The 27,559-nt window shown below is 47.9% G+C and overlaps 1 protein-coding gene and 1 long non-coding RNA gene across 9 annotated transcripts in view; one reads left to right on the forward strand and one right to left on the reverse strand.

The window, feature by feature from the left end:
- The window catches only part of TBC1D16 (TBC1 domain family member 16), an 89,030-nt gene that overhangs the window by 6,017 nt on the left and 55,454 nt on the right, over positions 1-27,559 (reverse strand). For 2 of the 8 annotated variants that reach the window (XM_086356494.1, XM_086356500.1), the window contains exons 4-11: positions 9,813-9,974; positions 8,607-8,754; positions 7,560-7,727; positions 6,876-7,024; positions 6,119-6,253; positions 5,172-5,358; positions 2,967-3,146; positions 265-411 (exon numbers count right to left, since the gene is read on the reverse strand). In XM_086356494.1, coding sequence (XP_086212620.1) covers positions 265-411; positions 2,967-3,146; positions 5,172-5,358; positions 6,119-6,253; positions 6,876-7,024; positions 7,560-7,727; positions 8,607-8,754; positions 9,813-9,974 — 1,276 coding nt within the window. Of the gene's footprint in view, positions 1-264; positions 412-1,041; positions 1,166-2,966; positions 3,147-5,171; positions 5,359-6,118; positions 6,254-6,875; positions 7,025-7,559; positions 7,728-8,606; positions 8,755-9,812; positions 9,975-27,559 lie in introns of those variants that run through there. The other 6 variants (XR_015147305.1, XM_086356495.1, XM_086356499.1 and 3 more) reach the window with 6 other exon arrangements.
- LOC147351201 (uncharacterized) lies at positions 3,669-8,100 on the forward strand. Its single transcript, XR_015147309.1, has 2 exons — positions 3,669-3,845; positions 6,923-8,100. It is a non-coding gene; the product is annotated as an uncharacterized LOC147351201 (long non-coding RNA).

The following is a 27,559-nucleotide window of genomic DNA, read 5'->3' on the forward strand; positions in this document are numbered from 1 at the left end:
GTCAAAATGGGTAATCTGTTCCTTCCATGAGGAGAGGGGCCTCTTTTGTCAGCCTGATGGGCGCCCTGAGCAGCTGCCAGACATTCTGACCTTGGTGGGGAGCTCCCAGGATGGAGGGTGGGGGCGGGGCTCTGCATGTGGGCAGGAATTGATAAATGTGGGGGGTGGAGCTTATAGGGGCCCCTGTAGGGGTGGAGCTCTGGCAGTAGAGGTGGGGCTCTGTGTAAGGGAGGGCAGGGCTGCATGTGGGGGAGCCACACTCACCTTCCTGAGAACAAGCTCCCCATTCATGTGCATGGCCAGGTTTCCAAAGTGCAGAAGCATCTGGTCGGTGGCCAGCTGCTGCTCAATGACATCATCCCCGTAGATGGCCACGATGGCCACGCAGATGAAAAGGTGGAAGTAATCTGTCTGGGGGGTAGAGAGTGGGTTCAGATAAGGCCCCTGACCCAGCCCCGGGTCCTGACTGCCAGTAGAGGCCACAAGCAGAGCTATGGGGTCAAGGGGTCCCAGGTGAGGCCGTCTGGGTTTGTGTGGCCCTGGGCAAGCCCAGCAGCCTCCTCAGTTTCCCCACCTGCAAATGGACCAGTGTCAGCACCTACACCCAAAGACTGCTGTGACGCGCAAAAGGGCGATGCTGGGGTTGGTCACTGACAGGCAGCTGGTCCCCTTTGGGGAGCCCTCTAGGAGCCTCTCCAGCACGTGGGCAAAGAACATGCTCCTCTGAAGCCTGGCTACTACCCATTCTGGGGTCTTGAGAGACAGTGAGTCAGAACCCGCTCCAGTGGGTGGTGGAACATGCTATCAAGGAAGATGAACTTTCCGGCAGCCACCCACTTGTCATTGTGCTCCTGCCTTGAGGCCAAATGTCCCAACTTGTGCCCCAGAGATGTCTTAGGTTTGTTGGTAAGAAAAGTGGGGAGGAGAGCCTCAGAGCCAAGCACAGCAGCTCCCCATAGTTCCCTACAATGAGCCCACCCTCTTTAACCAGATTTCAGGCCTCATCAAGGACTCCGCTGCCTTCCCTGGAGGCTGCCTCACATTTTGCTACCCGGCAAGGGCGGGCCTGCAGCAGGATGCTGGCGCTTAGTCCTCACGGGGTACATCCTGTGTCCTCTCCGGCCGGATGCTCTGAGGGCACACTGCCTTTGAGTCACACTAGCTCCTGGGGGCAGAGGAAGGACAAGGACCACCAGGAAGCCTGTGTTTAGTCTCCTGACATCGGCCACCCAGCCAGACAGAACCCTGTTCCTTCCCAAACAGAGCCAGGCAGAGCCTTGGATGTGCGGGCAGAGGTTACGGGCAGCAAACACCCCACATACCACCCACTCTGGAAAGGCCATTCCCAGACTGCCCAGCCCCTTCCTCTGAATTAATCCGGAATAGTCTTGCTGCGGCTCAGAATGATCCTTCTGCAGCTATTTGAATTGCGGCGGGGGCTGGTGGGGTGGGGTGGGGGGGCACAGCGGAGGAGTTTCAGGAAGATTCATGTCCAGCTCCTCTGGGACAGGATTATGGGGAAGAAAAGGTGGGGCACATTCTAAAGGGGCCTGGACAGCAGTACCGGACTAACCCCAGTTCACTGAACCAGGCCCAGGGCAGCCCATCCCCCGAGGGCAAACTGGAAGTATAATAAATGAATAAAACAGAGCCCTTCACACTCTGGGGACACTTTAAAGTTAAACCAGCTGGTAGTGACCTCCCCCCACCTCCTGCCAGAGCTCACTCTAATGAATTAGCCTACCCCCACTACCACCATCCTACTATCCCCCGCCTCAACCTCCTGCCACTAATTTGATCAAGGGGTGGGGCCAAATGAGGCTAAATTTAGCCTGAGAAATGGCCCCATCTGTTGGGTGATGCTCTGGGTTCACATGTAACATTAGCCTAAATGTGCTGTCTCGAAGGTGGCAAATTTGCTGCTAGAAAAGATGCAATGAGGCTTTGTGCAAAGCGGACACAATTTTTTTTTTTCTTTTAAATGTGATCCAGTGTTTTGGACCATCCTTGCCAGTGCTTCCTAGATTCCACCCTGCAGTACACACGGAGCAGGCTAATCCATACAGGAAATGCAGCCCAGACCTGGGCCGGGAGGGAGCAGGAGGAGGTGGGCGAGGATGGATGAATACAAAACAGCCCGTGGCACCAGCAGCAGGCTTCTTCAGACTCACTTCTATCAGACATAATCCTTCTTCAACACTAGTAAGGAGGGCAGACGCTGATGCACATTTCTGAGGGCTGGTGGGCGTGCACATCTATCAGCAAGGTTTGTCTAATCCAAGCTGCGCCAGCTGCCGTAGGAAGGATGGAGGCTGCTCTTGCAGAAATGGTCCCGGCCACCTCTTGGATGCGTCAATACTATTTTTTTTTTTTTTTTTTTAAGGCTGATGGATTCAGAGAGACTTGCCTATCCTTTAACATGGCCTGCTTGTTGCTAATTTGGGCGTTAAAGCCGTGTGACAGGGCCAGCGAGAGGCTCTCAGGGGAATTTGTTGAGGAGATGCTGATAATGAAGGATGGCAAGGGGAAATCACGTCCCTGCGAGGCGACAGTGGGCGGTGCCCGGGCTCTCAGAGGGGCTGGCAGGGAAGCAGGATCTCAGGGCCCTTTCCCTGAGCCATCCCGAGGAGGGCAGGCGGGTGGGCGCTGGGTCCGGCATGTGGGCACCAGCGTCCTGCTTGTCCCGCAATGTCTTTCATGCTGATTGGTTGTGACAGGAGCGTGCTCAACCCCAGAACGTGGTAATGAGTGCAGTCAGTGGGCAATTTGCATCGATTTCAGTTACTTGGGAGGCGAGTTGAGGGTCGGAGGCTGGCCACGTGGGACTAGAAGGCAGTTGCCGTGTGAGGGGCTGAATGTGGTCTGTGGGGGGCCAAGCATGGTGGAGCAAGGGGACCCCAGAGGAGGTGCCCGGTTATGCGGGCATCCTGCCCTGCTCGTATGCCAGGCGTGCCCGCCTGGCTCACCTGGTAGTGGGCCCAGCAGGCTTCCCAGATCCGCAGCGCCTCGGCCTCGGGAAACTCCCGCTTGAAGCACAGCAGGAGCCAGCGGTGGCAGAAGAGCATTTGCAAGCCGTCCTCGCCCAGCGAGACCAGGTGCTGGTAGAAGCGTGCGTGGGTCAGCCGCAGCAGCTCCCGCAGGTACAGCTGGGGGCGAGGCCAAGATGAATGAGCCCCCCAGACCCGAGCAGGCCTGCCTGCCTGGCCCTAGAAGCCCACTCCCACCGAGGCCCTTCCTCGTCAGGCTCCCCACCATCAGAGCAGGTGCGCCACACGTGAGGTCTCTATTTGCTTCATGGGTCTGCACCCACTTACTCTGTTCTGTCACTGGAAGTCTGACTCACATCTGTCTTGGTCAGTTTAGCCCAGATTTTGGACTGTTCTGGAGGCTGTTGCAAGGGACAGCAAGAGCAACCTGCTGTGGCCCAGGAGGCGGGTGGCAGGTCTGAGGCTAGGGAGACCCCTGGCTCTCAGGCACCACATGGGCTGTTTCTGATGCCCCCTCCTTCCTGAGATGTCGAGCAAAGCATCCTTTTGACAATGCCCCCTCCCCCGCACCCACTCAACCACCTTCCACTCCTATCACCTAGATTCATCATCTCCCATAGCTGATTCAGAGCAGAGAGGAGACATTTCTGAACCCCGAGAGGTTTGATTTCTGTGCTTCAGGTCACCACCCAGTGACGTGGGACCAGATTAAGGCTATTTCTGGCAGCGTCTGGCTTGGGCTGCTGACTTCACCAGCACCGTTGTAAAATCGATCTCCAGCAGCTAACGAGTCACGGGGCCATGTGCTGTGGAGCCGTCAGCAGCGAATCACGTCAGAGCCCGTAATTGCCTCCCCAGGTACTGTGGAAACCTGACATCACAGGGCCGACACAGAGAGCGGGGAGTGGGCAGGCTCGGCTGAGATCGCAGCCGGGGGATCCTAAGGGGGGGGGTCTTGGTGACTCACAGGCCCCTTCCCACACAAACAGCCCATTGTTCCTACTTGAGACAGCCACTGGGGTGGCACGGAAACGGATTCTGAGGATCCTTCCAGACTGGCCAGTTTCTTCACCTAGTGGCCCACAGCAGGGTCAACAAATCCAGGCAGGCAACTGACCCCCTTCCTCCCTCCCTCCCTCATGGGTGCCCCCCGCCCCTGCTCTGGTGCCCCTTCCCTTCCCACCTCCCTGCTCCTGGCTCCCTCTCCTCCAATCCCCCTGCTGCATTCTGCTCTCCTATCCACAGTCTTCATCAGCTTCCTAATGGCTAGTCGACAGGAGTGCTCCTTGGTCTGGCATTCGAGGCCCTCCATTCAGCTCGACCCTCACTGCATGTGAGCCACCAACCTGACTGGGCCACCCAGTGTCACTGCCCAAAAATCCCTGCTCAGACAAGTCTTGGCAGGCCTGGCAATGTTCATGGCCAGACCCCGTGTACCGTTGAGTCAGCCTGGCCCAAGGAGACATTGGGACTGCTGTCTTGGTTCCCTCTCTATCACCAGAGCTCTTTCTGTATCACTCCCTAGCACACTCAGCATCCCGCCCATGCACCATCAGCTTCCAGGCTGAGAACTTCTCAGACTAGGGACCTGAGACCACGTCCTAACAGGTGATTGGAGTGCACAAAGAGTGGGCACTCCCGGCCCCACCTTACCCAGTTTTGCCTCCTCACTCCCAATTTTCAGTGCTGTCTGGTCTGTGTAGGTTAGCAGGGGTCATGGTGGGAGGAGAGCTGCCTGGGCACAACAGGCCTGCTGCCCTCAAGGTGGGGTTGTGATGACTATACAGTGGGCCTCAGGGCGGCTTCAAGAGCCCCTCTGATTCCCATCCCTAGAAACCCTGGCTATGTCCCCTGTGGGGGACTCAGATAGACCTAAGAACACGTTTTATAAAGCACAGGGCCAGGTGTGATGGTGACCCCTTCCCCCCAGGGAACCTGGGTTAGGATGCCACATGCAGGGAGGAGGGAGGCCACATGAGGAGCCTCTGGACTACAGGAGTGTGAGGTGGGGATGGCAGCATGTGTCCTGGGACCTGGGAACAGCATGTATCCCTCATGGGGGAGCTGGCCCTAGTCCACGAGCCCAGGGCTAAGCCCCCCATAGTCCATCAGCAAGGCCCACCTTGGCTTTCCCACTGCTTGGCGGCCCACAACAGCCAAGCCACACACATCTGAGAGCCTCACCAGTTGTTTCTCCATGTCCTCGTCCCGAGGAGAGCTGACAAAGATTGTGTTCTGCATCAGACCCACAAAGCACCAGAAGGTGTCTGACTCGTCTAGGACCTCAGCCAGGATGGGCGCCACCAGGTCCGACATGCCCTGGGAGTAGCCAATGGCTGGGTTGTACACTGCATAGTTCAGCAGGATCCTCCTGGAGATGCAGTGCAGAGAGCAGGGAGGTCAGTGGAGAGTGGCTATAACATAGCGGTGTGTTGTCCAGGCCAGTAGAACCCCGGGCTGGAGCCTCTGGGTTCTCCAGGCCCCCGTGCTTCACCTTGATCTTAGAGGAAAGAGAGTAGCTCCTGGGATCATCTCCAGAGCTTGGGGAAGGTAAGGGCCTGCACTTAGGCACTCACCAGCCCCAATTCTCTAGAGCAGAGCAAGGAGGAATGTGGGTCTGATTTTCTTAATGGTCGACAGCCTGTGACAAAGGGTGGGCTAGCAGGGACTTTTTCTTATGGGCTGCTAATTTTGTGCAATTATTTGCCAGGAGGCAACAGAATGTCAAAGATGCCAGCCTCAGCCCCTGTGTGGCTTGATCTCCCAGAGGACCACCCAGTGGGAGGGAGACACTCGGGGGAGGCGGGTTCACAGCTGGTGTGGGCCAAGCAACTGGCTTGGTGGATGCCCAGGGGGTGGGGCCTTTGCTGGTACCTTTGGGAGGGGCTTCAGGCCTTCCCTGGGTCACTAGGACAATAAGGGGCCCATTGACATTGTTGAAATAGCTAAGGACTCTCTGATTCTGGGGCACTGAGCCTAGAAGAAAGATCCTTGACCCCTGCAGAAGCTTCTGCGGCTGGTCCACTTCCCAGAGGGTCAGCTGAGACCTGAGGGGTGAGGTGAGGCTTCGGGGCGGCAGATGGGAGTGAAACCCAGTTGGAAAGGAGCCCTGCTGGCCGGGGAGGCGGTACCTCATGCTCTCCACATTGGGATTGCCTTCGCCTCGGAAGAACTGGTTGCTCCTATCTGTCCGAACCACATCCTTGTCCACGGTGAACTGCACGTTCCGCCAGAAAGCTCTGTGCTCTTCAGGGGTCATGGAGAGCCTGGCACGGAGCAGAGAGCCCGCTGGGAGGTCAGCAAGCGTCCCACCCGCTCCAGGCCACCAGGGGCGCCCCTTCCCGCCCCGCTCAAAGATGGGAGCTGGGGTCGCTGGCCAACCCTCCAGCTGCCACTTACTCTGGGCAAGGTAGGGGCGCTGGGCACAAGGCTTTCCCAAATTAACTCGGTCTCACCGGTCCCAGCTTCTGGGGGAGAGCTCACCGAAACTACAGGGTCAGGGAGGCCCAACAGAGCTCAGCAATCCCAGTTCCCAGCTGCCCTCCCCTCGACCCCCGCCCCGCTGCCACCCCGGCGTTCAGTGGTGGGATGTCAGCGCCTCGTTAAGTATGTTGAAAAAGAATTCTAAAACCTTGACATGCGAGCTAAAGAGAGCCAGTCCCGGGGCCGGGTGCGGGGGTAATGACTGCACTTATCCAGACCCATCGCTCACGGTCCTGGGAGACCCATTTTCCAAGGAAACTATGGGTCACGGAACATATTATCAATGCTGAATTGCACCTCAAATTGCCTTTCCAAATGGCATCTCCCTCCGCGGCTCCGGAGGGGGGGAGGCGGGGGGTTCCCCTCCGCGGTTCGAGGGGGGCCCCGGTCGGGCGCCGCGGTCACCTTTTCTGCTGGATCTCGGCGTATTCCTTTCTCTTCTGCACCCGCAGCGCCTCCCTTTCCTCCGACGTCGACTCGTGGCTGTAATAACGCAGCAGGAAGGGCCAGACCTCCCCTCGGATTGACACATCAATGCCGCCGAAGAAAATGGCCTGGAGGAAGCGGCAAAAGTTGGGGAGGGGCCAAAGCAGGACCGCTCAAAGCACCCCCAAATCCCCGGAGATCTGTGTTTTGGTGGCTTTGCTGCGCCTTCTTGACAACTGATGCCTTGATTCAGATCGCTGCAATTTGCACATGTTTAGAAGGGGAAAATGCCGGCCCCCCATTCCCATACAGGACACAAACCAGGCTCATTTCAATGTCAATGCCCCCCCCTGGTGCGGCGCTCAGATTAACCTGTCGTTCTCACGTCAGGGCCTTAATCCCGGTTTTGGAATCGCGGGCGCGGGCTGCGAGCTCTTCTATACACGCTGTCGCGGGGTACCCCGAACCCGCTCCGGAGGTTGCTTTTTCATCGCAGCGGCTTTGATCGCTCTATCGGGCGCGTTCACACAGCCGCTGGCGTCAGCGGACCGACCGACCGCCCCCTCCCCCGCCCCCGAAACCCGGCCGGAGGCTGCGGCCCGTGGGCGCGGCCCCGACCCCTGGCCTCGAAGCAGCCGGGCCCGCGGGCGCGCCGGGCCTCACCTTGCGGAGCTTGTACTCCTCTTCCACTTGCCCCAGCGCATTCAGGTGGCGGAGCCAGGCCGCCACGTCCAGCCGTCGGTACATGCTCTCCTCGGGGTGTGTCTCGGAAGACGGCAGCTTGGGACGCCGGATGGAGAACTGCATACACGTCTTTTCGTCGGCGACCTGCTGGACGCGAGGACCGTCGGGGCGGGGGGGCGGGGGTATGGAACAGCGGCTCAGACGCTCGGCTTTCGAAGCCAGCCCGCGCTCTTCGCGGGATGTAAACGCCTCCCCCCCCTCCCCTCTTCTGAAAGGAGGGGGACGCCTCTCCCCCGCATACAAACCCCTAAATGGCAAGTGTAATTAGACGTAATTAAAATGAAAATACCGTCCGCTTACCATGGTCCCCCCTCGCGCTCCCGGCCCACTCCCACCGACCGCCTCTCCCCTCCACTCTCCCTCCGGCCCCGCCGCAAAGACGGAATTAATGCCTGGGACGGCCAACTTCCCTCTGCCGGGAGGGCCTGCAATAAATTACATGTGATTGGCCACATACAAAGGGATGGCTGTTCTGCGAGCGGGGAGCCCGCCTGTCAGGTTGTCTCCACGGGCAGTCACGGATCCAGGGCAAAACTGCAGCTGACATTTAATTCAAAAATCAAAGGTTGTTCAATGTAGGGGGAAAAAAAAGCCATGCTACTGTAATAAGGGAAGCCAGCAGGAGGCTCTGTGGGAAGGAAAGGAATTTTAAAGTCAGCCCGTTTCTAATAAGCACATACACTATCTTAAACAGATAATTAAAGAGCTCTTATTACATTTGTATGTAGATTGAGGAAAATATGGCAGGAAGCCTTGTCAAAACATGATTTTTCAAGTGTGGAGTACTGCCTTTACTAGAAGCCTGGGCACATGTTTTAAACCCGAAGTTGCTGCTCTGTTTGCCCCCAGCGACCACGGGTCACACCCTTGAGGCCTGGGACTCCAAGGGAGAGAGTGGGTGTTCTGGTCTGGGTTGGAAGGGGAGGGGAGGGGTGGGGCAGCACCCATTCCCCCCTCCCTAGCTACCTGGTCTTTGAGGTGCGTCTCAGCGCAGTATTTCCACTGCTGAAGCACGTCAGGCAGCTTGTCCAGGCCACCATGGTGGAAGTGGAACACTTTGTACTGGCTTTCCCGACTGGCGACGACCAGCTGGCCACTGGTGCAGGCCTCATCGCTGAGCGGCCATTGGAGGGGGGAAGAAAACAGACCCATGAATATGTAAACACAGGTTTTTATTTCCAAGTATAATCAGAGGCCGCTATCACTCGACCTCAGAGGCAGGAAACAGAAAGTCCCCCAGGAGTTTGGCTGCTGGCGGGAAGCAGAGAGAATTATGCCCTCACAGAAGCCATCACCCTCTTTGCTGAAGGAGGCAAAGCAGCTCCCTCTTGGGGAGGCCCCAGGTGGGACTGTCCTCGCCCCCGGGAGATCTGCCAGAGCAGCCTTCAGTCCCCACCCCTGCCGGCCAGGTCACATCCTCCCTTCTGTCCTGGATACCATGGAGATATCATGATATCATATCATCCATCTCCTAGGGGTGGATGCCCTGACATGAAATCAGATTTGGAACCCAGATGGGTGGGCACTAAGGAACTCCCCTCCAGTGGGCTTTCCATCTAGCACAGAAGTCACTCTGGGAAAATCCTCCAGGGAAATTCACTATATGTGCCTCAGGACCATCGCCCGACCTTGACTGGCCTTCCCTGAAAGGCAGGATGGGGCTTTGGGTCTGGGAATGCCCCCAGAGGCACAATTGCTTCTTTGAAGCACTGGTCTTTGGCTGGTGCTGTCTTGCAGCTTTCAGGAAGAGAGACATGAGGTAGCCATTAGGTGGGGAACTGAAAGGGATGGTCCCCCATCATGAAGAAAATAGTGCCTCCCTCTAGAAAGCCATAGCCTATCCTGAGTATGCACTGAGTGGTTGGGCCTCTGATTGGGTGACCGGGAGCTCCCTGCAAGCACTGCTCTCTCTGTGGCCCTAGTTTGTCATCTTCCCCCAAACCAGAGCGCAAGCAACAGCTGCTACTATCACGCTGAAGGCAGAGGAAACAGTTTGGGAGCTACCCAGACCAGGCTCCTGCGGGGCAGCCATTGTGGGGCACTGCCTACAGGGCACTAGTGATGTTGGGAAGCAGACAGTTGGGAATGTCAGGCTCCTAGACCCAAGCATGGCCCCCCGGGGACACGGCAGGTGCACAGGCAGCTTCCTGGACATGGCCAAGAGGGCCTCACCTGAAGAAGAGGCGGAGGGAGCGCATCTGGCCCAAATCCACTCGGAACACACCACAGATCTGCTCCAGGGCGCCAGCCCTCTGCGGCTCATCCCAGCGCTGGGGCTGTAGGAGGCCGCTGCCGTCCGGGAACTGCAGGTGGGCATCCATGCTGGAGGGGGAGCTGGTGGAGCAAGTCATGTGAGGACTACACCTGTCTGTCGTGCAGTCATGGGGGGAAGGGCAGGCAGGGAGGGCTTTAAACATGTGTGTCTGCTCAGAGACATACCGGAGCACATCGTGCAGAGAGGTTCTCCATGAACATCCATGAATCCCATCACAGGTACTTTAATGTGGATGGGGAAACACTTTTGTGACCAAATTCTGTCCTACCTCTGTAAAGGCACTAGGCTGTCATAATGACAGCTGAGGTCCTACTGACTGGGTTTGAGCCCTCGCTGTGTGACCCTGGGGGAAGTTAGCAAGCCTCTCTGAACCTTTGTTTCCTCCTTTGCAAAGTGAGGATAATAACAGGCCTTCTAGTAGAATGAACAGCGCTTGGTGCTGGGCACCCTGGTTTTCAAGGCTTGCTAAAAGAAGCTTGTTTCATGACCATTTTAGACAGCATGGGGCTTCCATTTGGGTTCACACTGGTTCAGTATTTTCCTGAAAAAATATTGGTTCCATAAGGAAACATTTCGGCTGCAATCCTATTAATACTACCAGTAAACACTTAGTTGAGCCTGGCTCTGTGTTAACCACTAGCCCTGTGCTTTTTATCACATATAATCTTCACAATAATCCTAGGAAATGAGTGGTTATTATCCCCACGTACAGAACAGGAACTAAGGCTCAGAAAGGTTAAGTAACTTGTCCAAGGTCACACAGTTAGCAGGTGGTAGAGCTGGGATTTGAACCCAAGCTTTGTGGCATACATCTTCACCAGGGTATTCGATGGCCTCTCAGTTCAAAGTTCAGCAATACCGCATCATTCTTTTATTCTGCCTCTTTAAAAACTTCATTGTTTTATTTGGACCCTTGGTTGCAAAATATTTTATTTCATGGAATCAGCTACACTGCAGGTAAAGTGATGTCTCTTGAGATTTCATAGTAAACTCTAGCAGATGACTGCTAAAATATAGTCAGAGTAAAGGCAAACATCGGTTCAACCCCAACATCCTGCAGAGCTAAGACTGCAGTCGCTTTTATCCCGCTTTTCCTGTTTAAACCAAGAACATAAAAGTGTCGGAGGCAATTAATCTGAAGGCACCTCTTCCTCAGATGGGCACCAGGTCTCCCAAGGAAGCTACCCGAGATTGTTGACGCACCATCTGTCTAATTCGGAACTTCCTCAAAGAGGAAGACTGGCCTTAGAACCTTTGCTGCTTCTAGAACAGCACTGGGCCTGGTGTGCTGTTCTTCCCTACTTGCCTAAGGAGGTGGGTGGAGCCAAGTCCCCCCATTTCTGAGGGGCACCTGGGGTCTCCCAGGAAACAGACTCAGGTGAAGACAGACAGCCGGATTGGGAGGAAGGCAGACAAGCTGAAGCACGCGGCCACACGACAAACTCAGACCCAAAAAGGCTGAGGGATTCCCTGTCCTCCTGAGGGGACCCTGACCGGGCTGCACTATGCAATGATTGTTTGCAAAACAAGGCAGGCCGCAGGGCTGAAGACAGCCCCCCACCAAGCCGCTTCTTGCAGCATTTCATAATCTGCTTATTGAACAATGAGGCCGCAGTGGCCAGAGAGCATGTGCTTGGCATGCTTCCCGACTGGGCCGGCCCATCCGGGCTCACCTCCAAGCCCAGCCAGAGAGGGGCCACTAAAGGGTGGCATTATTTCCAGCCCCCCCTCCCCCAGCCCTCCCCACCGCCACTCCACACACACACACACACACAGCACGATCCTCTAAAATCTACATGCTCTTCCCAACATGCTGCGTGCTGCTCACCCCACGGGGCAGGCCATGGTTTGCAGAAACCAGATCCAGGATGGACACCGGCTCTGGCAGAGTCCTGGCTGAAGCTACTGCTCCCCTGCTGTGGTGGAAGGATTGAGGCCCTGAGGGGAAGGAGCCCCAGAGAGAGGGCCCCCGCCCCACAACACCTTCCTGTAGCAACTTGCCCCCAGGCAGAAGTCTGCCTGAACCCTTTTACAACTCCTGCGGGGGAAATTATTTGCATTAATTAATTGATTGATTGATTAATTCAAGACCTTGTGTTGGGACCTACAGCTGGGGTTCCACCATTCAAACTGGAGCAAAGTTGATGGAAGCCTTGGTTCTCGTTATTTTGGGCCTGTCGTAACAGATGTCCGTACAGTCATCTAGGTCACCAAGGGCCACATCTGTTTCTGCCTCAAGATCCATTGCCATGGGGTTAAGGGCTGTATCTCATTTGCTCTTCTGCACCTCCAGCTCCCAGTACAGGCCTGGCACAGGACACAAAGATTTAATACCCATGCCTTGGATGAAATTTTAAATGTCTGGGAATTTTAAAGTCATAGAAAAAAAATGGAAATAAAATCTTGGGAAATTTGAAATATGTATAATTTTTATTTTTTTGTCTTTTTATACATGCAAAGCCCTTTGGTTTTAGGAATATTCATATGTGCTGCATATAACCTGGCTTGTTCATAAAATTATTATGTGTGGTACATTAAAATTATAAGGAAGGTTTATTTAGGGCAATAACTCTCAATATGCTAGAAGTTAAAACTGTTTTATAGGTACAACTAGAAGATGCTAAACTCTAAGAAATACAGAATTTTCTTTCTGAGGATCACCAACATGCAAAAACAGAAATGAAAAAGAAAAGTCAACTCTGTTATCGCAAAACATAGCAGATGTGTTGTCTACCTGATAATCACAGCAATGTCAGGCACAGAGTTGGGAGTTTAAATATGGCCTCAGATTCCTAGGGTGGTGTCCATTCCTCCACCTCTGAGACTGAGCTGGTCTTTTGAGTGGCTTTAATCCATAGGATATGGTGTGAGTGACATCCTATGAGCTCCAGAGCCTGGCCTCAAGAGGCTTCTGCATGCTCCGTCTTGGCACACTCCTACCACCATGAGAGGAAGCGCAGGTACAAATGAGTGACCACAAGGAGAGAGAAACCCAGCTCACAGCACCACAGTCTCCAAACCTCATGGACAGAGGCCATGACAGACCCTGTACCTGGCTGAGCCCCTAGTTGGTGACAGCTGCTGAGAAAGCCCCAGAGCACCCAGTAGAATGGTGAGACTTGGCCCAGTCCAGCCAGAAGAACTGTGAACAAATTAAATGCAGTGGTTTTAAATTGCTAAGTTTTGGAGTCCTCCATTATAGGGCCATAGATGACTGATACATACCGGAAGTGTCTGTTTTCAGAAAAAGCTCAAGCAGGAGGGAAGAAACCTCCAAAATTATTATTTTGGGGTTTTTTTTTTGGCTGTACCTCAAGGCATGTGGGACCTTAGTTCCCCAACCAGGGATCCAACCCAGGCCCCCTGACGTGGAAGCATAGTCCTAACCATTGCCTGGGAATTCCCTTCCTCCAAAATTATTGAATTGTGGTTCTCAAGGTCAAAGAGACATTGCGGCCAGACTCTGACATTTTTAAATATCCAAACTTCTAAGTTGGCTCTTGCTTTTGTTCCTCCTAAGCCTTTGAGTCAGTTGAACAGTATGTCAATGGAACCCCAGCTGTAGGTTCCAAGTATAGTGCCTGGAATTAATTAGTCAATTAATTAATGCAAATAATTTCCCCCGCAGGAGTTGTAAAAGGGTTTAAGCAGACTTTTGCCTAGAGGCAAGTTGCTGCCGGAAGGTGTGTGAGGGGCCCTCTTTCCAGGGTTCTTCCCCTCAGGGCCCCAGTCCTTCCACCACAGTGGGGGAGCAGAAGCCTTCACCCTGGACTCTGCCAGAGTGAGTGTCCATCCTGGATCTGGTTTCCGTAAACCTTAGCCTGTCCCATGGGGTGCACAGGACACAGCGCCTTGGGAAGCGCATGAGATTTTGGAAATCGTGCTGTGTGCATGTGGAGTAGAGGTGGGGAGGACTGGGGGAGGGAGGCTGAAATTAATGCCGCCCTTTGGTGGCCCCTCATAATTGTCAAAACTTGGAAGCAACCAAGATATCCTTTGGCAGATAAATGGATAAACAAACCAGTACATCCAGATGATGGAATATTATTCAGCAAGAAAAAGAAATGAGCTATCAAGCCATGAAAAAGGTATGGAGGAAAGTGAAAGAAGTCAATCTGAAAAGGGTACATACTACACGATTCCAACTCTATGACATTCTGGAAAAAGCAAAACTATGTAGATAGTAGTAAAAGAATCAATGGCTGTCAGAGATTGGGACTGTGAAGGAGTAAACAGGTGGAGCATAGAAAAATTTTAGGGCAGTGAAACTACTCTGTGTGAGATTATAGTGGTGGATACATGTCATTATACATTTGTTAAAACCCATGGAGTGCACACCACCAAATGAATCCTAATGTAAACTGGGGGGGGGGTAATGATGTCACTGTTATAAATGTAACAAACATACCACTCGTGGGGATGTTGGTCATGGGGAGGCTTTGCACGTTGTTTGGGCAGGGGGCATATGGGAAATCTTTGTACTTTCCTCGTAATTTTGTTATGAATCTAAAACTGCTCTAAAAAATAAAATCTGTTTAAAAAAATGAAAAGCCAAAGAACAAACTGAGACATATATATGATAAGGGTTAATATCCTTAGTATGAAAAAAGGTATGTAAAAATTTTAAAAATGAGTGCCCAACAGGAAAAAAAAATGGCAAAAGGACATGAAAAAACAATCACTAGAGAATAAACACAAATAACCAATAACATTTTCATATTCAGAGTAATGAAATAAAGGCAAATGGAAGCAAGATACAATTTAGGGGGAGGTCTATGAAGTTGGCAATAATTAAAAGGTTATAAAATATAGTGTAGGTAAGGATTTGGGAAAGTACTCTTGCATGGCTGGGGGCACTGTATGCCAGCCAAATTTCTCTCAATGGCAATTTGGAAATCTAATGCAAAAGCCTTAAAATGTTTATTTATTTTCATCCTTTACTTTCATTTCCAGGTATTGAACCTAAGAAAACAGCCATAGTTACCTACAAAAAACACTTAATGTGAATAGACACAAAAAAGCCTCTGAGGAAAGTCCAATGCTCATTCAGAAGAAAAGCTGTCAGCAAACTAGGAATTGAAGGACATCTCAAACTGATAGAGGGCACCTGCAGACATTCTACAGTTCACATCACACTCAATAGTAGGAGACTGAATTTTTTCCCCCTATGATTGGAAGGTTCTATGCTCTGTAAGAGACAAAAAAGAAACTGAATCTCATAAATATTGGAAAAGAAGAAGTAAAACTCCCCATTTGCAGATGATATAATTGTTTACATGAAAAAATTCCCATGGAATTTACAAAACAACTCAGAACTAATCAGTGAATTTAACAGAGTTAAAAAAATAAAAGGTTATTATACAAAAATTAATTGCATTATTAAAGACTAGTAACACATAACTGGAAAATGTAATAAATAAAAAATTCCACTTACAATAGCAAAAAGCCCATATAAAATATTTAGAATAAGTGCAACAAATGACATTCAAGACCTTTACACTGAAAAACACAAAACCTTGCTGAGAGAAAGTAAAGGAAAACTAAATAAATGAAGAGATATACCATGTCCATAGATTGAAATGGTCACATTGTTAAGATGGTAATCTTGCCAAATAGATCTACAGATTCAACACAATTCCAATCAAAATTCCAGAAGAATTTTCTGGGTAGAAATTGGCAAGCTGACTCTAAAATTCATATGGAAATACAGAAGTCCTAGAATAAGCAAAACAACTCTAAAAAGAGGAGAAAGTTGGAGGACTTATTAAAAACTACAGTAATCAGTGTAGTTTGGTATTGGTTAAAGAGCAAATTTTTTAATTAATGGAAAAAAATAGACAGCCCAGAAATAGGCCAATATAATTGACAAAAAAAAAATTAGACAAAAATGCAAAAACAATTCAGTGGAGAAAAGAACAGTTTTTCAACTAATGTTGTTAAATCAACTGGATATCTGAATATATGAAAAAATTAACATCAACACTTTCTTCATGTTATAAACAAAAATGAACTCAAAATAGATCACAGACCTAGATATAATACTCAAGACTGTAAAACTTCTAGAAGAATCCATAAAAGAATACTTTTTGTGATCTTAGAATAGGCTAAGTTTTCTTAAAAAACAAAAAGCACAAAACATAAAATAAATAATAGATTAGATAACTGAAAACTCTTTTCTTCAAATTACATCATTAAAGAAAACAAAAATGCATCCCACAGCCTGGGAGAAAATATTCATGACACACATATCCAATAAAAGACTTGTATTCAGAATATGTATGAGGAACTCTTAAAATTCAATAGTGCTGTTAGATAAATTTCTTAGATGTGATACCAAAAGCATGATCTATAAAAGAAAAAAGTGAAAATCGGACTTCATTAGAATGAAAAACTGCTCTTTGAAAGGCATTGTTAAAAAAATAAAAGAGTCAAGCCAGGGACTGGGAAAAGATATTTGTAAAGTATATAACTGATGAAGGATTTATATTCAGAATATATAAAGATCCTTCAAAGCCCAGTAAAAAGAAAACAAACAACACAAGTTTAAAATTGCCAAAAGATTTGAAAAGACACTTCGCCAAATAAGGTGGCAAATAAGCATAGGACATTACTGATTACAAGAGAAATGGAAACGGAAACCACAATGTGTACACATATGTCAAAACTCAGCAAACTGTGCACTTTAAATATATGCAGGTATTGTAACTCAGTTATACTTCAATAAAGTTGTAAAAAATACCAATACTCAATATGATTACCAGATTTCTAACAAAAATGAATATTTTATTTTTTTAAGCTTTTAAAAATATTTTATTTATTTATGGTTTTTTTTATCTGCAGCATGTGAACTCTCAGGTGTGGCATCTGGGATCTAGTTCCCTAACTGGCCCCCTGCATTGGGAGTGTGGAGTCTTAGCCACTGGGCCACCAGGGAAGTCCCAGGGATATTTTAATATATTGTGGCACATGCATATGATACAATGCCATTAAGCTAGTATGAAACATTTTATTAAAGTATTTCATGATGAAAGAAAATGCTATTATGTTGAATCAAGAAAGTAGGGTGAAAATTATATGAAATATGATACAACATAGTTTTGTATATAATGTATATTTATAAATATTTTATATCTACATTAAATAGATAAATAGAAAACCACACCAAAATGACAATAAAAATCATCTCTAGGTGGCATTATAGTTTGTTTTCATCTTCTTCTTTATCTTACATATTTTCTAAAAAGAATAATGTATCATTTCGATACTCAGAAATAATAAGTTGATCTTCCATCTTTTTTTAAACAAGTCCATATTAACCTTTATATTGTAAAACCAATAAGGATAATTTTGAAAAGAAAAAAAGGAAAAAGTCAGGTATCAATAACCAATCATTATCTCGGTTACCATTTATTTGAGGTTTCTTATGTGCCAGGAGCTCTGCTGATTGCTTTAAAGATTTTCTCACACTAACGCTATGAAGGAGATATTATTAACTCCATTTTATAGCTAAGAAGACTGAGACCAGGAACATCATCCTCAAATTTCACAGGTGGTAAATGGCAGAGCAGGGATGGACCAGGCATGGCTCATCCAAAGCTCAAATTCCTGACACCTATTGATGTGTGACTTCCAGAGACAAAGGCAATGACTTAAAAAGAAAATAAAGGAAGATACAGAGGAAAAAAAAAACCTCTATTTTAAAAACTATCTCTTAAAGAATGCCCCTGAAAACATACCTACTGCTCCCCGTTGCCCCATGCTCCTGGATCTCAAACCGTCAGCAATCAGGTTTTGTCCACCAGTGAAGCCCCAGTCCTCAGCCTGGTGCACGGTAATATCAGGTCATTTTTGCCCACACCTCCTTGTATCACTGCATCACACTGAATGGCTTCAAGCAACAGAAATTTCTCTCTTGCAGTTCTGGAGAACAGAAGTCTGAAGTCAAGGTGTCAGCAGGGCCAAGCTCCCTGTGAAGGTCTTGGGGATGATCCTTCACTGCTTCTTCCAGCTTTTGGTGGAGTCTGTGGCTTTCATTGCCATGGACACATCACTCCAGTCTCTACCTCTGTCTTTACATGGCCTTCTTCCCTCTGGGTGTGGCTCTCTGTGTCTCTGTTCTATTTTCTTGTAAGGGCACCTGTCTTTGGATTAGGGCTCACTCTAATCCAGAATGATCTCCTCATAACTAATTACATTTGTAAATATGTTCTTTATAAATAAAGCTGAGTTTTGAGGTTCCAGGTGGATATGGATTTAGGAGAATATTATTCAATCAAGTTATACCCCTTTATATGCTCCCACTATATCTCAGACAAACTGGACAACTCATATCCTTTCTACCTTATAAGGCCCTCCCTCCATGCAGTTGCCTCCTTGGGTTCCTCCCCCTGGGTTACCTGCTCTCTAGCCTCTATTCCTGTTCTTTTCACTCTCCAAGACCCAGTTTCTCTGTTTTCCCTTGACTTTAGGGAAGCTGCTAAGGAGAGTATCTGATGTATCACAGGTACCCCAAACATGCTGATTTTCTCTTATTTCTTGCAAAATCCTTAGAAATTTATCATTCTCTTTGGTGTGTTTTGCTTTGGACTTTGCATTAAGTCAGTTCCTAATGCCCAAACCAGACAGACATCACAAGAACATAGCATTCTAGGCCCTAATGAATATCCCTCATGATAGAGACACAAAATTCTCAACAAAATACTAGCAAACCAAAGTCAACAACATCTAAAAAGGATTATACACCATGACCAAGTGCGATTTATGCCAGGAATGCAAAGGTGGTTTAACATATGAAGATCAAGTCATGTAATAACCAGATTAATAAAGATTACAAAAACCACACAACCATCTCAATAGCAGCAGAAAAAAACATTTGACAAAAATCCAACTCCTTTTCATGATGAAAACACTTACCAAACTAAAAATAGAAAGGAACTTCCTCAATCTTAGTAAGGGCATCTATAAAAACCCACAGCTAACATCATACTCTATGGTGAAAGACTGAAACCTTTCCCCTTTAGATCAGAAACAAGACAAGGATGTCTGCTCTCACCCCTTCTATTCTACTGAAGGCAATTAGACAAGGAAAAGCAAAGAAGCAAAAAGGTATCCAGACTGAAGGAAAGAAGTAAAATCATCTCTATTTGCAGATGATGGATTTTTCATATAGAATATCCTTAGGAATTCATATCTACACACACACAAAAAACCTGTTAAAACTGATACATGAATTCAGCAAAGTTGAAGGATACAGGATCAATATACAAAAATTAATGCATTTCTATACACTAGCAATGAACAATCCAAAAACCAAATTAAGAAAGCAATTCCATTTACAACACACACACACACACACAAAGTAAAAGACTTGCATAGCAACTACAAAAGTATTGTTGAGGCACAGACCTAAACAAATGGACACCACCCTTATGGCAGAAAGTAAAGAAGAACTAAAGAGCCTCTTGATGAAAGTGAAAGAGGAGAGTGAAAAAGTTGGCTTAAAACTCAACATTCAAAAAACCAAGATCATGGCATCTGGTCCCATCACTTCATGGCAAATAGATGGGGAAACAATGGAAACAGTGACAGACTTTATTTTCTTGGGCTCCAAAATCACTGCGGATGGTGACTGCAGCCATGAAATTAAAAGACACTTGCTCCCTGGAAGAAAAGCTGTGATCAACCTAGACAGGATATTAAAAAGCAAATGCATTACTTTGCCAACAAAGGTTCATCTAGTCAAAGCTATGGTTTTTCCAGTAGTCATGTGTGGATGTAAGAGTTGGACTATAAAGAAAGCTGAGTGCTGAAGAATTGATGCTTTTGAACTATGGTGTTGGAGAAGACTCTTGAGAGTCCCTTGGTGTGCAAGGAGATCCAACCAGTCCATCCTAAAGGAAATCAGTCCTAAATATCCACTGGAAGGACTGATGCTAAAGCTGAAGCTCCAATACTTTGGCCACCTCATGCAAAGAACTGACTCATTGGAAAAGACCCTGATGGTGAGAAAGATTGAAGGCAGAAGGAGAAGGAGACGACAGAGGATAAGATGGTTGGATGGCATCACTAACTCGATGGACATGAGTTTGAGTAAGCTCCAGGAGTTGGTGATGGACAGGGAGTCCTGACATGCTGTGGTTCATGAGGTCTCAAAGAGTCAGACATGACTGAGCGACTGAACTGAACCGAAAGAAATGGAAAGTCATCCCGTGCTTACGAATAGGAAGACTTCATATTGTTAAGATGGCAGTACTCCCCAAATTAATTCATACACTCAACACAATCCCCAACAAAATCCTACTTGCCTTTTTTGGAGTTATTGACAAGCTGGTCTAAACATAATATGGAAATGCAAGGGGACCCAGAACAGCCAAAACAATATTGTAAAAGACGAATAAAGTTGGAGGACTCACACTTCCTAGTTTCAAAACTCACTATAAAGAGGTACTGCCATAATGACAAGACATATTGATCGATGGAATAGAACTGATGGTCCAGAAATAAACCCATACATTGATGATCAATTGGTGTTCAACAAGGTTGCCAAAACAACTCAGTGGGAGAAAGAATAGTCTTCAACAACTGGTGCTGGGACAACTAGATATCTATGTGTAAAAGATTGAATTTGGACCCTTATCTCATCCCATTACAAAAAATTAACTCAGAATGGATCAAAGATCTAAATGGAAGAGCTAAAAGTATAAAACTCTTATAAAAAGCATAGGCATAAATCTTCATGACCTTGGATTACGCCGTGGTTTATTCAATGACATCAAAAGCACAAGCAATCCAAGGAAAAAAGAGATAAATTGGACCTTGTCAAAATTAAAATCTTTTGAGCTTCAAAGAAAACTCTCAAGAAAATAAAAAGACAACCCATAGAATGGGAGAAAACATTTGAAATCACATATGTAATAAAGGGCTATATTTTAAAAAAGAAAAATTTAGAATACAACACTAAAAAGACAATTGATCCAACTAAACAATGGATCTACCTGAATAGATGTCTCTCCAATGAAAATATTCAAATGACCAATAAGCACATAAAAAGATGCCTAACAGCATTAGCCATGAGGGAAATGCAAGTCAAAACTACAGTGAAATATTGTACCATTTCACATATTAGGATGGTTATAATAAAAACCAAAGACGGAAAATATAAGTATCAGTGAGGATGTGGAGAAATTAGAACCCTTATACATTGCTGATGGGAATAAAAATTAGTGCAACTACTGTGGAAAATACTTTGGAAGTTTCTCAAAAGTTAAATACAGATTTACCATATATGACCCAGCAGTTTCACTCCTAAAATATTAAAAATATATATCCACATAAAAACTTGTATATGAATTAATGTGCATAGCAGCATTATTCATAATAGCCCCAAAGGGGATATGACACAAATGTCCATCAACTGAAAAATGGATAAACATAATACAGTATATCCATACAATGAAATATAAAATTAGTGAAATTTTAGTAATTAGTAAATTAGTGAATATAAAATTACTGAAATACTGATATGTGCTACAACATAGAGGAATCTTGAAAACATACTAAGTGAGAGAAACAAGTTACACAAGGCCACACACCTAGGCTTCCCTGACCTGGGTTCGATTCTTGGGTTGGGAAGATCCCCTGGAGAAGGGAAAGGCTACCCACTCCAGTATTCTGGCCTGGAGAATTCCATGAACTGTATAGTCCATGGGGTTGCAAAGAGTCAGACGTGACTTTCACTTTCACTTTTCATATGAAATATCCAGAGCAGAAAAACCCATAGAAAGAAGGCAGGTTAGTGGCTGGTACAAGCCAAGGGAAGGGAGGAGTGAGTTTTAACTGTGATGGGTTCGGAGTTACTGTTTTGGAATGATGAAAGTATTCTGGAAATTGATTGTGGGGATGGTTGTACAACTTTGTGAATGAACAAAATGCCGTTGCTTTGTATAGTTTTAAAGGGTGAGTTTTGGAACTGTATCCTGGTGGCCCACTGGTAAAGACTGTGCTTCCACTGTGGGGGTGCGGGCTCGATCCCTGATCAGGAAGCTAAGATCCCTTACGCCGAGTGGCACGGCCGAAAAGTAAAAAAGATCTCTGTGTTTCAATTCATGCAAAATGAACTACAATAAAATATCTTTTAAAAAGAAATAAAGGGTGAGTTTTACTTTACATGAATGATATCTCAATAAAAAGAAGTCCCTGTGTCCCCCATCTCCCCTGTCTGATTCAGCCTGAACATCTCCTGGCAAAGGCACAAAGCGTGACCTCAGCCAATATTTGTTTACTCAACACAAAGTTCTCAGTGCCTCCCAGTTCTGGGGATGGCTGAATGTTGCCAGACATTTAGACCTTCATTCTGGTGGAGAACGAGGGGCAGACACGTCAGGAAGTGACTGTGTCATGGGGACGTGGGCACAGAGGTGGGAGGCTCAGGGGCTGACATTCTTGAGGGTGGTCTTGGGGAGCCTGGGTGAGGCCTGAGGAGGGGAGAAAAGCCAGTAAAGCAGAGAGTGCAGAGAGCATTAATAGGTCAAGTAAGCGACGCACGCTGGAAAAGGCGCCCATCACTATGGGGAAAATGGCGTTACCCTGGGAAGAGAGATTCATTTTGCTCTTACGTTGTTGAGTTTAACTTTCCTCCTAGTGAAGGAATGGAAATGATCTCATATTATAAATAATTTTACATTAAAAATATACTCCTTGCTTTTTTATTATTTAATATTGTAAGTAATAAATTCATTTTTGTGGTAAAAAATTCAAAAATACTAAAGTGTGCAAAATCAGCAGTGGAAAAGCCCCTCCCAACACCTCGCTATCCTGTCCAGTGTGCCCTCCAAGAAGCCGTCTTTGTTGGCAGCTTGGGGATTCTTACCTTGCTTCACGTGTTCATGTATTTAAAAAGTAACTTGCAGACATCATTTTACAATGGCTCAGGCACAATTACAAAAGAACAGTGTAATCATTTATTCACCTGGACTCATTAATGACTCCCCTAGGAAGTCATTAATAGTAAAGCATCATCAGATGGTAAAGTGTCTGCCTACAATGTGGGAGACCAGGGTTCAATCCCTGGGTTGGGAAGATCCCCTGGAGACGGAAACGGCAACCCACTCCCGTACTGCTGCTGCTGCTGCTAAGTCGCTTCAGTCATGTCAGCCTCTGTGACCCCATAGACAACAGCTCACCAGGCTCCCCTGTTCCCGGGGTTCTCCAAGCAAGAACACTGGAGTGAGTTGCCATTTCCTTCTCCAATGTATGAAAGTGAAAAGTGAAAGTAAAGTCGCTCAGTTGTATCCAACTCTTTGTGACCCCATGGACAGCAGCCTACCAGGCTCCTCCATCCATGGTATTTTCCAGGCAAGAGTACTGGAGTGGGGTGCCATCGCCTTCTCCAACTGTTCTCCCGTACTCTTGCCTGGAAAATCCCATGGATGGAGGAGTCTGGTAGGCTACAGTCCATGGGGTCACAAAGAGTCGGACACGACTGAGTGACTTCACTTTCTTTCCCTTTCATTACAGTCAATCAGTCGCTCTTCTCTACAACACTTGACTTCATTCAAGGAGGACAAGAAGAAGCCGATCCCCTGCCCACCAGAGGATGGGAATCTCGTAGGAAAGCTAAGCTGAGGACCATGAGCACGTGGATGATAACACCACACGGACCAGCTGCTGCTGTCAGAGAGCCCCAAAGAACTGGAGGTGTCAGAGGAAGGCATCACCCAGAGCAGGGGCTGTGGCCCCTGGAAAGGCTCAGTCCCAGTGCACTGGCACAGGGGTTGGTCCTGAGTATCTCTGGGTAGAAGGAAGAGCCTGGGCACAAGCAGAAGGAATAATAAGGAAGCCAGAAGGGCTGGCTGGAATTATTCTAAGAAGGGCCCTGGCATTGGTATTTTGGAAATCCATGGACAGAGGAGCTTGGTGGGCTATAGTCCATGGGGGTTGCAAAGAGTCAGACATGACTGAACAACCAACACTTTTCTTTTTTCGTTGATATTTTAATCAGGTCATCCCAAAGAATTGAAAGCAGAGACTCAAACAGATATTTGCAAACCAATGTTCACAGCAGCCTTATTCATAATACCCATGTCTCTAAAATATATGAAAAAAAAGTATCCATCAACAGATGAATGGATACACAAAATGTGGTCACCACATACAATGAAATATTAGTCCATCTTAAAAAGGAACAAAATCCTGACACAGGCTACAGTATGAATGAACCATGAAGACTTTATGCTCAGCGAGGTAAGCCAGCCACAAAAGGACACATACTATAGGATTTCACTTAAATGAGGTGCCTGGAAGAGCCAAATTCATTGCGACAGAGAGCAGATTAAGGTTACTGGAGGCTGGAGGAGAGAGAGAACGTGGAGTTAAGAGTTTAATGAATAGAGCTTCAGTTTTACAAGATGAAAGAGTTCTAAAGATGGGTGATGGCCCAAAAGTGTGAATGTACTTCATATTACAAACTGTACATTTAAAAATGGTTGAGATGGGGGGAAATTGCTCTATAGTATGCGGAGCCCAGCCTGACCCTCTCTGATGACCTAGAGGAGTGTGATGGGGCAGGGGAGGGAGGCTCAAGAGGGCAGATATATATATATATATATATTTAAACTATGACTGATTCACATTGTTATGTGGTAGAAACCAGTACAACACCGTAAAGCAGTTTTCCTCCAATTAAAAAAATTTTTTAAACTCCAAAAATGATTGCAATAGTAAATTGTGTTTTATCCCAGTAATAATATTAAAAAAAAAAACCCAATGGTTTTCTGATTTAGAATTCTTAGTTCCCCCCACTCCAAATAATATTTTTTTATCTTTCCTTCATCTTCCTGGCGTGGATGCCCATGCTGGATCAGCTGTAGGACTGGCCAGCCCCTGACCCATGCAAAGGCCATGCAGACCAACAGGTGGGAAGGAAGGAAACCCTGCCACGGAGGTGCATTATTGAGGATAATGAAGAGTTTGTGGAATAAGTTTAAGAACATCAATAGAGTGGGTAGAAGGCTGGTCGCTTTGCTTCCAAAGTGACTATGCGTGACGTCTCCCTGTGGAACTCCTGTCCTATTTCCATCTCTGACCTGGTTGGGGGGGGGACCTCTGTACTGTACCTGGGGCAACCTCCCTCCCCCTATCTACTGTCTCTTCTTTAAAGTGACCTCTGGCAGAAGCTGGGCTGTTCCGCTGCTTCACGACATGATGTGCTCTGTCTTCAGGGACCCTGAGAGAAGGCAAAGCTCACAAAGACCCAACGGGAGTTCCCCGATGCCCTAGTGGTTAGGATTCCAGGTTTTCATTGCCGCGGACCTGGTTCAATCCCTGATCAGGGTACTGAGATCCCGCAAGCTGAGCAGAGTAGCCAAAAACAGATAAATATTTTAAAAAGAAACCAATATTGTTTTTTAAAAAACAAAAAGGCCCAGAAAGGCCCCTTCGTCTGGGCAGTGTTCCCTCCCCATCGACAGGGCTTCGGGTTTCGGGGAAGCAAGTTTTTGCTTTGGTTTTTGTCTTCCTACTCGGTAAAGTCGAAGTCCAGAAATCCGCCTGAGGGGTTCGAGGAAGAACAAACCAGGCGATCCTGTGTAATCCACCCGGTGGGAGAGTCGGCCAGCTGACATAGCTGTGGCACTCACACTGCACAGTCACACACTTGGCCCCACTAGCAGCGAAGTTTCCTCAGAACTCTCGCATCCTGTGGCGCCTACTTAAAGGGCTGCCAGGGCCCTTGTGAAGACTCGATTGTCAGACAAAGAGATTGCTTAAAAGAAGGAAACCTGGGCAACCAGGATGTTCTGGGAGCCCCAGGCTCCTGATTTTAAAGGATGAGTAAGGTAGGAGAGGGCATTCAGAGCCGTGGCCACAACAGGTCCACTGTGACTGGGGAAGACAAAGATCACTTTTACTCTAGTCTGCCACCAACTCCGTCTGCGTGTCACCAGCTTCAAGCCCTTAACCACCCAAACCTGCCACTGACAGCTGAGAAGTTTTGTCCCTAGAGCCCTCAGCACAGATGCAGTTTCTGACGAAGCCTGCCTCTGCCCACACATGGGGAGATGAGTACCACTCTGGACTATGGCGAGCGAGGGACTGTTTCAAAGCTACTTTGGATTGGCTGGGGCTCTGCAGTGACCTGGCTAAGCCTCTGGGTCTCAGGGCAACAGTCCTCGCTTGGTCACGAGGACTGATGTCCTGCGCCCCCACAGTCTCCACACATTCCTAGGCCAGGCAGCCAGCCAGGGCATGGGGGACATCATGCAGGGTGGTCCATGATGCCAGCTTCACTACACTGGGCGTTTCTGAGTTCTGCTTTGTTTCCAAAAAGCTAACTAGTCTACATATAGATCAACCTGTGACCTTGACCTTACTAACTGTACCTTGCCCAGACAAAGCCTAGAGGACAGGATAAAGTAAGAACCAACACGTACAGAGCAGTTTAGGTCCTAAAGATACATACAGCACCCCCACTACATCGCTGCTTGCATGCCCACTTTTCAGCTGTGACAGCTGACACCCAGAGAGGCCCAGTCATTGCGCAAGGCCACGCTGGGCCCTGACCACTATACTATCTCTTGTGCAGCAGTAGAACGCATCTCTCTCTTTTAAAAAAATATTTATTTTTATTTACTTATTTGACTGTGCGGGTCTTCGTTGTGACATGTGAGATCTAATTCCCCGACCAGGGATCAAACCTGGGCCCCTACATTGGAAGCACAGGGGCTTAGCCACTGGACCACCAGGGAAGTCCCCAGAAAGCATCTCTTTATCCTCTATCATGTACTAATCAATGGCATTTACTCACATAGGGCTTCCAAATGTTGCTTGACTGACAAGCAGCCAACTAAAACTACAGGAAGGAGAGTTCTAAAGAGAAGGAGGATACTGGAGGACATGTCACGGCAGCACGCACACACATGTGTGTTTAAGTACTGCAACATGAACGGCCACGTCAGGCATGTTTGGGGTATGGCTACATCCTTTCTGCCAAAGACAAACTGGATGGGAAATCCTCCCTTCGCTCAGCGTGGATCCTGGAAGGCCTGGGACCAGTCCTGGCTCGGCTCCTCAGCCAGCCTATGTGGTCTTGGGCCAGTTATCTCCTCTACTGGGCCCTGGCCTTCTCAGCCATAAAATGCGGAGATGGGAGAGGAAAGCATTGGGACAGGGCTGAGGGCCCGAGATACACTGAGTGGACTTTGCTGTTCTGTCTGCTTGTTAGGTGCAGCCTGCTGTTCTGCCAGCAGCCTGTGGCTGTTGGGAGGTCAGTACCGGGTGGGATGTCCTTTGCCTTCCAACAGGGCAGCCAGCCCAGCCACCTCCTTGCAAATTCAGGCTCCAGAGTTCTTGCTGTTCCCAACTCCAGCCCCATACCCGAGTCCTTGCTTTTTCACTCATGTTCCCTCCCCTGCGGGCTTCCCAGGTGGTGCTCGTGGTAAAGAATCTGCCTGCCAAGCAGGAGATGCGGGTTCAATCCCTGGGTCAGGAAGATCCCCGGAGTAGGAAATGGAAACCCACTCCAGTCTTCTTGCCTGGAAAATCTCATGGACAGAGGAGCCTGGTGGGCTACACTCCATGGGGTCACAAAGAGTCAGACATGACTGAGAGAGCGCGCGCGCGCGCGCGCGCACACACACACACACACACA

Source organism: Bos grunniens, chromosome 19 (genome assembly GCF_055505025.1).
Source record: "Bos grunniens cultivar Pamir isolate PY7600 chromosome 19, Bosgru_T2T1.0, whole genome shotgun sequence".
Taxonomy (NCBI): Eukaryota; Metazoa; Chordata; class Mammalia; order Artiodactyla; family Bovidae; genus Bos; species Bos grunniens.